This window comes from Pogona vitticeps, chromosome 1, assembly GCF_051106095.1.
Source record: "Pogona vitticeps strain Pit_001003342236 chromosome 1, PviZW2.1, whole genome shotgun sequence".
NCBI lineage: Eukaryota > Metazoa > Chordata > Lepidosauria > Squamata > Agamidae > Pogona > Pogona vitticeps.
This window is the reverse complement of record NC_135783.1, coordinates 340,583,334-340,596,423: the sequence shown is the minus strand read 5'-3', so window position 1 is coordinate 340,596,423 and position 13,090 is coordinate 340,583,334. Positions and strand designations below refer to the sequence as shown.

General features: G+C 44.5%; 1 protein-coding gene across 12 annotated transcripts in view; it reads left to right on the top strand.

The window, feature by feature from the left end:
• CDC42BPB (CDC42 binding protein kinase beta) overlaps positions 1 to 13,090 on the top strand; it is a 155,452-nt gene that overhangs the window by 98,795 nt on the left and 43,567 nt on the right. For 7 of the 12 annotated variants that reach the window (XR_013540838.1, XR_013540839.1, XM_020793632.3 and 4 more), the window contains exons 20-22: positions 7,418 to 7,512; positions 7,608 to 7,687; positions 10,164 to 10,214. Coding sequence is in view for 9 of the 12 variants with exons in the window: in XM_020793632.3 (XP_020649291.3) it covers positions 7,418 to 7,512; positions 7,608 to 7,687; positions 10,164 to 10,214 (226 nt within the window). In the remaining 3 variants the exon portion in view is untranslated. The remainder of the gene's footprint in view (positions 1 to 7,417; positions 7,513 to 7,607; positions 7,688 to 10,163; positions 10,215 to 13,090) is intronic. The other 5 variants (XR_013540840.1, XM_072986701.2, XM_020793635.3 and 2 more) reach the window with 1 other exon arrangement.

Sequence of the window (13,090 nt, the reverse complement as noted above, 5' to 3'; positions counted from 1 at the left end):
TTCTCCATCTTTGGCTGCAGAGAATATAGTCAATCTGATTTCGATGTTGCCCATCTGGTGATTTCCATGTGTAGAGTCGTCTCTTGTGTTGTTGGAAAAGGGTGTTTGTGATGACCAGCTTGTTCTCTTGACAAAACTCTATTAGCCTTTGCCCTGCTTTGTTTTGAACTCCAAGGCCAAACTTCCCTGTTGTTCCTTTTATCTCTTGACCCCCTACCTTAGCATTCCAGTCCCCCAGAATGAGAAGAACATCCTTCTTCGGTGTCAGTTCTAGAAGGTGTTGTAAATCTTCATAAAATTGTTCAATTTCAGACTCCTCAGCAATGGAGGTTGGTGCATAAACTTGGATTATTGTGATGTTGAAAGGTCTGCCTTGGATACGTATTGACATCATTCTGTCATTTTTGAGATTATATCCCATTACGGCTTTTCCCACTCTTTTGTTGACTATGAGGGCTACTGCATTCCTTCTACGGGATTCGTGCCCACAATAGTAGACATGATAATCATCTGAGTTGAAATCACCCATTCTTTAACGTGGTTCTCTATGAATCCACACTGATGGGTTAAACAGCGCCTGCGCTGGTTCCTCTCGGAATTTTCCAGAGCTATGAGGGAAAAGATACAATGTTTGAGTTGCCCTGCACTGCGCAAGTGCAGCCCGCCAAAAATCCCCAGTTCCATTTATCCGCCCGCGGAGTTGGAACCTCTCGGTTAGAGCTCTTGAGATTTTACTCTCCTTTCGCTATTTTCGAATTTTCTGGACTTGACCTGGCTTGCCTATCGTCTATCCGCATCTCCGTTGCCCTGAATTCGGACCGGCTGACCTTCCGTTGCCTCCGGCGTGCTTCTTGCAAGTACTTTCACTTCCCGCTTGATCCTGATTGAGGCCTATTACCTCCTGCTGAGGCGCCACGCGCCAGCAGGATTTCTTCAATTACTGACTTTCTCTACCGTTCGTTCACCGCTTAGCTTATGTCAGCGAAAAAGGGACCTTTCCGCTGCTGTTCTGCTTGCTCCGGGAAGCTCCCCTTCCAGGACCATCATTCCCTCTGTCTTTTCTGTCTGGGCGAGACCCATTCGCCCACCACTTGCAAGCATTGCAAGGAATTCACCAAGGCGACCCTAAAATCTCGTCAGCAACGCCTCAAATATTTTCTCTGGAACCGCACTCTCTCAGCTTCACAACCGTCAGATATGGAATCTGTTCAGTCGGTCTCCACCGTTCGTTCATCGGTGACTTTGGTCTCCTCTTCCCCTCCTTCGACATCCCAGGAGGTGTCCACGAAGGTTTCCAAAGCGAAATCCAAGAAATTGCCTACAGGAAAAAAGCCTTCCTCTGATGTTCCTTCTTCCTCAACTTCGGCACCAACGAAGAAGGGTCCGTCCAAGGCTGCGTCGAAGACTAAGGCGAAGACCAAGGAGATTACCCTGGTCGTCCCACCTGTCTCGGCTTCGGTCCCTTCTCCATTTCTTGAGGAGTCTTCTCGGGACCGAGATTCGGTCTCCGACTTAGGCGCCCCCATTCCACCTCGCCAACCGCCTCCGGTGGATTTGGGAAAATCGCCTACGGTTAGCCAGCTCGACAAGCTCGTTGCCGGCGCCGAAAGCATGCCGCTCAGCCCAATACTTACCGGGCGTACCACCCGATCTCCTTCACTTCTTTCGGAGTCGGGTCCATCGGCATCTTCTCCCCCCCCACGGGGTCGACCTATCAAGCCGGTCGAAGATCCAGTCCCTCGACGCCCGGCTTCACACTCTGCCGACGACGAACCATTGCCGAAAAAGCCCCGTCATCGACGCAGGCACCGTCGAGGCCACCGACGCCGAAGGGACTCCTCACCGTCCGACTCAGAATACAGTCGGGGTCGGAAGAGGTCCCACCGGAGACGGCGAAGAAGGGATTCTTCTACTGAGTCTTCTTCCACCTCGAGAGATAGGAGACATAGGAGAAAGAGATCTAAGTACTCCTATTCGTCATCCTCTCGGTCACATTCTCCGCGTCGAACCCCGTCCCCGAATAGACCTTCGGAAACGGGCTCCGGGAAGCCTACGACGCCGAAGGATGCCCCGACTGCACCGCCTGTCGCGCCACGACGACCTGCAGAGGAGTGTCCTCCGGCCCCGAAAAAGACACCTTCGGGGCCGAAAGTACCTCGTCCTCCATCCTCTCCATACCACTCAGAGGAGGAGCATCCAGGAGAGGAATCTTCCGCTGCGGACGACGACACCGAGTCGGAGGTGTCCTTAGAAGTTCCGATCCCGGGGGAACCTTTGCCCCCAGAAGCAGCGAACTTAAAACCATCCTCTCCGTCGGAAGATTTTTCTTCCTACACCCAAATGGTTGGCCGCATGGCGCAGGCTTTGAAGCTTGCAATTGAACAGTCCCCGAGAAGAGAAGAAAATCTCATCTTCGGGGATATTGAGGCCGAGCGAACGCATCCAGTCAGTTTGTCTTTCATACCTGAACTGATGGATCTTATTAAGGAATTCTGGGACCACCCGGCCAATGCTACCTCGATTTCGAAAAGAACCGAAAATCTCTATAGGATCCATGGTGACAACACCTCTTTCCTGGTCATGCATCCTGCACCCAACTCTTTAATAGTGGAGTCTAGCTCCACTAAGACTCCTGCAAAAGGTCATCCTACCCCAACCAACAAGGAGGGCAGGAAGTTAGAGATTCTGGCACGTCGAATGTACTCTATGACCACATTTACCCTGCGTGCAGTGAATTATTTGGTGGCTATGGGGGCCTACCAAAAACAACTTTGGTCCAGGGTTCTTCCAGCCCTTCAAATGGCTCCAGACGACATCAGACAGCTTTGTCTGGATACTCATGCGGAAGCTCTCACGGTATCTAAATACCAACGACTTGCCGCCCGCCATGTAGCAGAGGCCACGTCCAAGAATTTTGCTTCCCTTATCACTCTGAGAAGGCATGCTTGGCTGCGCTCAGCCAACATTGTTGAGGACATTAAGACTAGAGTAGAAAATCTACCTTTTGACGCCACAGGCCTCTTCAGCCAGAATACTGATGAGAACCTGGAAAACTTACATAAAAGTAAGAAAACGGCCAAGTCCTATTCTGTCCAACCTCCACCTAGACAATCCAAACCTCAGTGGCGTCCAAAGTACACCACCCAGTCTTACCAACAGCCTTCCACCAGTACTTACCGTCCTTATGCAGGCAATTCTTCCCAACGCCCGCCTCAAGCTTCTTCCTCTTCATCTGCTGCTTTCAGATCCCAACCGTCCCGTAAGAGGCAGTCCTTCAAAGCACCTGGAAGAAAACAGAAACAGTACCTTTGACTCCCTGGCCATTCCACCGTCACCCTCCCACACCACCCGCCTCTCTCCTTACCTTCACAACTGGACTCTCATCACCAACGACATCTGGGTTCTCAACATTATCACCTCCGGTTACCGCCTGGAGTTTATAAGGTTGCCTCCTCTAGGACAGGTCAATCCTACATCATTCGATCCGATCCTAGAGGAGGAAATCCTGACTCTCCTTCGGAAAGGGGCTATCCAGAAGGTGTCATCAGAGGATGTCCTCGACGGTTTTTACTCCCGATACTTTCTGGTACCAAAGAAGGACGGGGGACTCCGTCCCATCCTCGATCTGAGAAGCCTCAACAAGTTTCTCAAACCACGCAAGTTCAAGATGGTGACTCTAGAGTCCATTCTTCATCTTCTGAGGCAAGGAGACTGGTTTGTGGTCCTGGATCTAAAAGACGCATATTTCCATGTCACTATACACAAGAGCCACAGGAAATATCTGCGTCTACTCTTCGACAACACCATTTTTCAGTTTGTGGCCTTACCCTTCGGCCTTTCCACAGCACCCAGGACTTTCACCAAGTGCATGGCTCCCGTGGCAGCATACCTGCGCCTCCAGGGGATCCAGGTGTTTCCCTACATCGACGACTGGCTGATTGTCTCGACCTCAAAACATCAGGCCTTAAAGGACACTCAGTATGTTCTCCAGACGTTACAATCACTAGGTCTTACCGTGAATCGCGAAAAGTCCAAGCTGAATCCATCTCAAGTGGTGGACTACATCGGAGCGAGGCTAGACTCAGTGCACGCTCGGATGTTCATGCCTCCAGAGCGCATCCGAAAGTTACACAAAGCCATAAGGAAATTCAGGCCAAGGGCAAGAGTAAAAGCAAGCCTTGCGCAACATCTCCTAGGCCTCATGGCTTCTACAACGGCGACCTTGTCCCATGCTCGCCTCAAGATGCGTTCACTTCAAATCTGGCTGCTGTCCCTCTTCGATCCACTCCTCGACAGTCCAAACAAGCTTCTTACTGTCACCCCGGAGCTGGCACAACAGCTTCAGTGGTGGACTTTCCCACCTCACCTTTTGGTGGGCCGTCCCTTCCGTCCTCTTCATTTGACAACTCAAGTCACTACGGACGCGAGTCCACTCGGATGGGGCGCCCATTGCCAGGGGCATCAGATCAACGCCCTGTGGTCCCCTCAGGAGAAGGGCTTGCACATCAACCACCTGGAGCTGCTAGCCATCATAAAGGCTTTGAGGTCCTTCCTACCTTTAGTGAGAGGCAGGGCGATTCAGCTCGTCACAGACAACACCACAGCGATGTTTTATGTGAACAAGCAGGGAGGAACAAGATCAAAGTCCCTTTTGTTCCTGTCAATACATCTCTGGGAGTGGTGCTACCAGGAGCAAATCTACCCGGTAGCCATCCACATAGCCACCACAGACAACATCGTTGCAGACGAGCTCAGTCGCCGTCCCACTCAAAGTCACGAATGGGAACTGGACTCAGAGATCTTTCAGGAACTCTGCCACAAGTGGGGAACTCCGACAATCGACATATTCGCCAAGCACTCCAACAAGAAATGTCTCCGCTATGCATCCAGGGCAGGACGGGGCCCAGGATCATTGGGAGATGCTTTCATGATCCCTTGGCACAAGGGGCTTCTCTACCTGTTTCCTCCCATTCCATTGGTCCAGAGGTCAGTAGTCAGAGCCCTCCAGTTGCAAGCAGAAGCAATCTTGATTGCACCTTGGTGGCCCAGACAACCTTGGTTCTCTCTACTTCTGCAGACAGCAATCGACAAGGTCAAGCTTCCTCTCATTCCTCACCTAATAACTCAGGACTCGGGGTCGATCTTCCATCCCGACCTCGACTCCCTCCAATTGACAGCGTGGAGGATATCCCGTCAATAATGGAAGTTCTTGACAAGGCAAGGAAGCCTTCTACCATCCGCCTCTATCAACACAAGTGGCAAGGCTTTCTCAAATTCGCTACGGAGCGGGGTTTACAAGCATCTCCCGTCTCTTTATCTACATTGCTGCTGTATCTGAGACACCTGTTCGATCTTGGTTTATCTAAGTCTACCTTAAAGGTATACGCCTCAGCCATTGTAACTTTCCAACCCAAGGGATCTCAATCCTCCAGATGGTTTTCCCATCCAACGGTGAAAGCTTTCTTCAGAGGTCTGACCAACATGAGACCCCCTGTGCGAAGACCATTACCTCAGTGGTCTTTACAGACAGTACTACACTCACTGGTTCGTCCCCCCTTTGAGCCAATGGCTACCTGTGACCTGAAGTTTTTGTCCCTCAAAACTTTGTTTCTTGTGGCCATCACTTCTGCCCGTAGGGCTAGTGAATTGGCGGCTCTCCGGGCTGATTCCCCTTACCTCCAATTTTTCAAGGACAAGGTGGTGTTGCACCCAGATATTTCTTTCCTCCCCAAGGTGGTGTCAGACTTTCATGTCAACCAACCTCTGTTGCTGCCTACTCTTTTTTCAGAACCCTCTTCAGATGTTGAACGCACGCTCCACTGTTTGGATGTTCGTCGTGCGTTGTCCTTTTATATCTCCAGGACCAAGGACTTCAGAAAGGTCCAGAGACTGTTCTTGTGTTACTATGGCCAACGTAAAGGGACTGCTGCTTCGACGCCGACCCTCTCCAGATGGTTGGTTTCCACCATTTCGCTGGCCTATGAGTTGCAGCACAAACCTCTCCCTGAAAACCTGCGTGCTCATTCCACACGAGCTGTTGCTACATCCACGGCCCTGCTGCGTGGGGTAGACATCCCCGACATATGTAGAGCAGCTACCTGGTCCACTGTATCCACATTCATTAAGCACTACAGACTGGACCTCAGGGCCAAGAATGAGACCAGATTCGGGAGGGCTATCCTTACATCACTGCTGCAGTGACGGCCCACCATCCTGTAAGTAGCTTGGTAGTCACCCATCAGTGTGGATTCATAGAGAACCACGTTAAAGAAGAACAGGTTACTTACCTGTAAACATGGTTCTTTAAGTGGATTCTCTATGAATACACACGACCCGCCCAACCTCCCCACGTGTCCGTCACTGTTAACTGAGTTCCAACTCTCTCTATGTGCGGGCACATGGAACTGGGGATTTTTGGCGGGCTGCACTTGCGCAGTGCAGGGCAACTCAAACATTGTATCTTTTCCCTCATAGCTCTGGAAAATTCCGAGAGGAACCAGCGCAGGCGCTGTTTAACCCATCAGTGTGTATTCATAGAGAATCCACTTAAAGAACCATGTTTACAGGTAAGTAACCTGTTCTTCCCATCCATTTTAGTTCACTGATGCCCAGAATGTCGATGTTTATTCTTGCCATCTCCTGTTTGACCACCTCCAGCTTCCCAAGGTTCATAGATCTTACATTCCAGGTTCCTATGCAGTATTTTTCTTTCCAGTATCGGACTTTCCTTTCACTTCCAGGCACGTCCACAGCTGAGCGTCCTTTCGGCTTTGGCCCATCCACTTCATCAGCTCTGGAGCTACTTGTACTTGTCCTCCGCTCTTCCTCAGTAGCATGTTGGACGCCTTTTGACCTGAGGGTCCCATCTTCCAGCGTCATATCTTTTAGCCTTTTGTTTCTGATCATGGGGCATTCTTGGCAAAGATACTGGAGTGGAATTGCCGGTTCCTACCCCAGGTGGATTGCGTTTAGTCAGAACTCTCCACTATGACCTGTCCGTCTTGGGTGGCCCTGCACGGCATAGCCCATAGCTTCTCTGAGTTACTCAAGCCCCCTCGCCACGACAAGGCAGCAACCCCGCCCTCCACCATTGTGCAGCAACCAGAAGAAGATGACGTGACTGTATTTGCATAAATTTAGGTTGTTGTACATGAAAAAAATAAAACTTTCCCTGAAAATGAGCCCTAATGCGTTTTTGGGCCAAAAATTAATATAAGACCCTGGCTTATTTTCTGGGAAACGATGGATGGATGGATGGATGGATGGATGGATGGATGGATGGATGGATGGATGGATGGATGGATGGATGGATGGATGGATGGATTTGGAGGAACTGATGAAGGAAAAAATAAGACACAGAAATACATTTTGTTCCCTTACATTCTAAATACTTCAGGGTTTCTATTTTACTTTTTAGCAAACTAAAGGAATCTGAAGCAAAGAATCAGGAACTCTTAGAAGAAGTTGAAGCTTTAAAGAAGAAGCTGGAAGAAAAATACAGGACTGATGCTGGTAATAATTTAGGCATCAAGTAGCTTAAAAACAATGCTTTGTTTTTTTGTTTTTTTAATATTAAAAATTAAATAATCTGATTTTCCCTTTTCTAGGTCTCAAACTTTCAGAATTTCAAGATTCCATATTTGAATATTTCAATACTTCGCCTCTTGCACACGATTTGACTTTCCGAGTAAGTATTAGTGCATGGCTACAGAAATTTTCTAAGGACTGGAGAAAAGAAAAATCTCCCTGAATTGGGGTGTAACAAAGAACTGTAATGTATCCTGATTTGTGCATTGCAAACATTGCACTTGCAGAATCTTATTGGGCATGTTTGAAAACTAATTGTTCTATTTATAACTTACATGCTTTTTCCTAAGTTAGCAGAGCAGTTCATAACCAGAAATATCTCAGTCTTTAAACTAGATAGATGTGCAGAGGATGTGGTGCTTGGTTGTAACTCACACATTAGATCTCCCGAGCAAACCCCCCTTTAGTCCCTCCCACCCCCCTTTAGCTAATTCTGATTTTCCTTTTTTCTTTTTCTTAGTTTATAATTTTATGGTTGAAAGTTTTCTTCTAGTCATTGTTGTACCCCTGTTGTGAGCCGCCTAGAGTGGTCTATTGACTAGATAGGCGGGATATAAATAAAATAAATAAAAAAAAATTAAAAAATGGTAAAGGAGTGAAAATGCTAAGAATCAACCTCTTGGATTGCCAGCCAAAGAAAGTCAGAAACCATTGGTAATAACGTGGCTAAAAAAAAAATCTTGTAAATAAATAAATGAAGTCTCATAAAGGGGAGAAGATCTAATAGAACATCTAATAGCTATGCCTTTTGCTTCCCATGGCATAGTTACATAGACACAGTGGTTCCCAGACTTAGAAATTCAAGACTGAGACACTGATCTGTTTTTTGAGTTAGATGGTGACACACAATTTCTCTCATGTTTATGAAATTCACAGCTACAGATGACAAGACACTTTACATATAGGTAAATGGGGAAAACATAGTGAAATGACATATAGAATTACTCATGTCATGTTAACCATTCTTAATTTCTATTGGCTTGGGTGATTCTTTGTAGACCATGCCGAATGGGTCAGGGCTTTACATTTTTTTTTAAATTGAGAATAATACACATAAAGATTCATGCTTTGTGCTGGGTATATCTGCGCAGCACTTGGAAACTATAATATGTGACTTCCTGGCTTTCCTTGTTTCCTTTTCAGACTACTTGCTAGTTGCTGGAGAGAAGGCAAATTGGTTTAAAGTTTTTCAGTACATAAAATGAGCATTTCTGCTACTTGTTTTTATAGAATTGATGCTGGTTAATTGCTGATGTAGAAAGGCAAGCTGTTTGCCTCTCTCCACCCACTCTGCAGTGTCTCTGAAAACAAAATACAGTGATGCCTCGCTTAACGAACGCACCGTATAACGATGAAATCGCATAGCGATCCGTTTTTTTGGATCGCTAATGCGATCGCTTACCGATGGGCCCTATGGCCAAAAATCGCTTTACGAAGATCGGTAAGCGTTTCGCTTAACGATCTTCGCAAAACGAAGCCCCGACGATCAGCTGTTCGGCGGACAAAATGGCCGCCGGAAGCTCCGTAATGGCCGCGTGCAGCGTTTTCGCGCCCTCCCCTCGCTTAACGAGGGCGCGAAAATGGCTGCCGGCCATAGGAAACCTCGCTGAACGGTGAGTAAAGGAGCCTTTTGGAACGCATTAAACAATGTTTAATGCGTTCCAGTGGTTTTCCCTGTCCCGTTCAGCGATGTTTCACTATAGCGAAGGTTAATCCGGAACGGATTAACCTCGCTATGCGAGGCACCACTGTAAATGGAAAGCAAACAATGTTCTGCCAAATTTTAGGTATTATTTGCACCTTGAAGTAGAAAAGTGACATGCTTCATCCAGTCTGAAAGTCCTTCATGTCAAGAGAAGTTGAGATTTTAATGAAGATCAGATATATAATATTCGGTCTTCATTAAATACATCTACAAGAGAGGTTTATAATGTATTTTGTGCAGTTCCTTTTAAGTTTCTTACCTTGTTTGACTTTACAATTGCTTCCAAAACTGCTCAGTATTCTAACGCTACAGATTACAATAATGGGTTGAATAGTGATAACTTTTCCCAAGGCAGCTAGCTGGTCAAACATCCTGTTTTCACTACTACTGTGTTTCCCCCAAAATAAGACAGGATCTTATATTACTTTTTGATCCAAAAAACCCACATTAGGGCTTATTTTCAGGGGATTTTTTTTTTTATGTACAACAATCTACATTTATTCAAATAAAGTCATGTCGTCTTCTGGTTGCTGCACAATGCTGCACAGTGGTGGATGGCAGAGTTCCACTTAACTGGGGCTTATTTTGAGGGTAGGGCTTATATTACGAGCATCCTAAAAATCATACTAGGGTTTATTTTAAGGTTAAGTCTTATTTTGGGGAAACAGGGTATGTTTTGTTGGCTGTATTGTAGTATGCTATGTTTATAGTGAACGTTTTAGTGCATTGCGGGTTTTTTAACACACACACACACACACACACACGAGTGTCAGAAGAATGTGACAAATGCTAACTTAGTTTGATGACAACCCTTTTGATGGTGTTGTTGAGTAAACAATTATTTTTATCCTCTCATATCTGTTACACCAAGGACTCTGTGTCTTCCTCATCTGCATCTTCTCCACTAGCCTTTTGGGAAGACGTAAGTTTTTGTGTTGGTGGCTTTGCCTCCCCCATCTGTGATCTGTAAATGTAAAATTGCCATCCCAAACGTAGTGGCCTTCTAAAATTTTCCTTTATTATGTGTATTAAAAAAATAATTCTTAACATTAACTAAACTAAATAGAACTAGTTTATTTTACTTTTTAAGGGTCCTCTTCTAAACTGAGCATTAAAGGATGCTAAAAATTAAAATCTGAAGGTGAACATGCCTTTTGAAAACAGAAGGTCACAGGCTTTGATTAGAATGCATTTTAGAAAGCCAAATTGCTGATGTAGTTTACACTGAATGGAATTTGAAGCCTTGATTTCACTGGTATAGCAACTGTCCATGCTTTGGTCTTAATCATTTCAACTGAAGAAATCCCTGTTAGTACTAATATAACCTACAATTTAAGCTGACTGGATAGCTTAGTGAGATGAAGCACCTAGCTTCCAGTGAGCCTTGCAGAAGAGCCAGCCTGTGTGGTATTGGGCAAGCTATGCGGTTCCAGAGCACTCCCAGAGGAATGGACTAAATAAATAAACTACTCCTGAGTACTCTGAACTAGAAAATTCTGGCAATAGCATAAGGTGACCTGACAGCACCATGCATTTAGATATTTATTAGATGGTTTTCCTTCTTGTTTTTGTTTTGTTTTTGAAAATGAAAATTGTATTATTGCTATTGTTGTTACTACTACTACTACTACTACAGTTGAATGTTTTAGGGGCTATACCTTGGAGAACTTGAATAGAGAGTCAGATTTAGGGACATGTATAAGATCTGCCTTGTGTCCCTCTTTTAGCTGTCTTCACTTGTTAGTTTATGGTGATCAGACACTAGGGTTTGTTTGTTTTTCTGATACAACTTTCTCCAAAGATATTTGCTGGCTGCAAGCTTAGAAATTAGTTTTCCCAGGGAGTTGTTGATTTGCTTATTTCTGTTGATGTCTTGTATGGATTTTAAACTTTTATTGGATATGACCTTGCGGGGATGATAGACCATGAGTTGCTTTGCGGGCTACTTAGTGAAAAGGCAAGATACAAATATCTAAAATAATCAGTTTTGCTGTTTTACCTAAAATAACTTCAGCTTTTGCTTTCCTGTTGTAGAATACGGTTCAGAGTGGAGCTACTAAACCTTTGTAAACCCACATTTCTCCAGAGCAAAATTTGGTTTGAGTTTTGTATATTGTACGGAAGAGAAATCTCTAAACCTAAATGACAACTTGATGCAAAATTAGTAGCCTCAACCTTGTAAAGCTGAATTTGAAGTTTGCATTTTAGTTGTGAGGCCCTGAAATATAGTAAAATAATATAATAGTTTCTTCCTTTAATTCTGCTTCAACATGCAAATCCATCCATCCAATTTGTAAGATGAGTTTTTCCTGGTGAGGGGACCCAAGGCAGCTCACAATATTAAAACAAGTCACACTAAAAACACAATAAATAACAAGATTACAATCAATGGAACATAAAATAATGATTAAAATCAATTAATTAATAGTGCAATAATAATCAAAAAGCATTTAAAACTTTAAAACCATATTAAGAAGAACAAAAACCCAGCATCCAGGAACTCAGTTGTAATTATTAAAAGTCTTGACTGAAGAGGCAGGTATTTGACAATTGGCAAAAGGGAGGGGGGGCAACTTAACCTCCTGAGGGATATACAGTATATTTCACCACCTATGAGCAGCCACAGAGAAGGCTTCTCTCTCATGCACTTCAGATGGCAACACTACGGATGTAAGGACCTCCTTTGAAGATACAGTATTAAGACCAAGAAGGCTCATATGGGGAGATACAGTCCTTCAGATAGCCTGGGCCCAAACCATTTAAAGCTTAATAGAGCATAGATAATAAATTAAAACTTATATTCACTACAAGCATATAAACCAAAGAGGAAAATCCTTAGAATGCCAATAATCATCTTGCAGTCTGTTTTATGTTATTTTCTCATTCATTTTTCTATTTAGACAAAGATAGACGTTTTCCAGACACTGTGTTCTTTTCATGGCCTTCTTCAAGGGCTAAAAGTAAATAAGGCACATTTATTAAGTAGTACAGCAAGTTTTATAAATGAAGTCACATCAGTCACACAAAAATATCACATTCATCTTTTCTTTACAGCAGGGTTGCAAAGTCAGTTGCAATGAATTATAAAAACCCAATGAAATGTTAAGAATAATGTTGCTTAAGAATAAAAGAAAAGTTTGAAGGTACTTCTCATACAAAACTGGGGAACCAGTTATATTTGATACTTCCTTGAGTTTCTTTCAAGGTTTATCTCTGCATTTAGAGATTAAGAAAATGATTGATACTCCCTTGGGTTGATTCCAAGGTTTATAAGTGTCAGATGCAATTGGTTTCCTGATTATGTATGAATAGACCCTTCAATGTCTCCCATTTGTTTTACCTTGAATAATCATCTGCAATAATCTGTACTTTTTGCTTTTTATTCTTTGATCAAATTGTTCTAGCTTTCTGCATTTTATTATTTTGTGGTCTTCATTTGTCTTAGCATTTTTTTATTGTCATCCTCTTCATTCCAATAAATTCTTAGCATCTCAAATGCTTCTGACCTTTGTAATAGTTGCATACATTAGAGCAATGGTCCTCAACCTTGGGCCTCCAGATGTTCTTGGACTACAACCCCCAGAAGCCCTCACTGTAGCAAACGCGCTGAAGCCTCTATTATCTCAGGCCTCCAGGAGGTGCTCACTCTTCTTCCTTAGTTGCTGCCACCAGGTATTGCTGTTTCAATACCAATTATTCAATGAGACATGTGTTACTTTGAAAGTTAAACTTGTTTATTTGATCAGAAATATGTAATAGGTAAATCACAAGTTGCTAATCAATCTCTCTCACTCACTG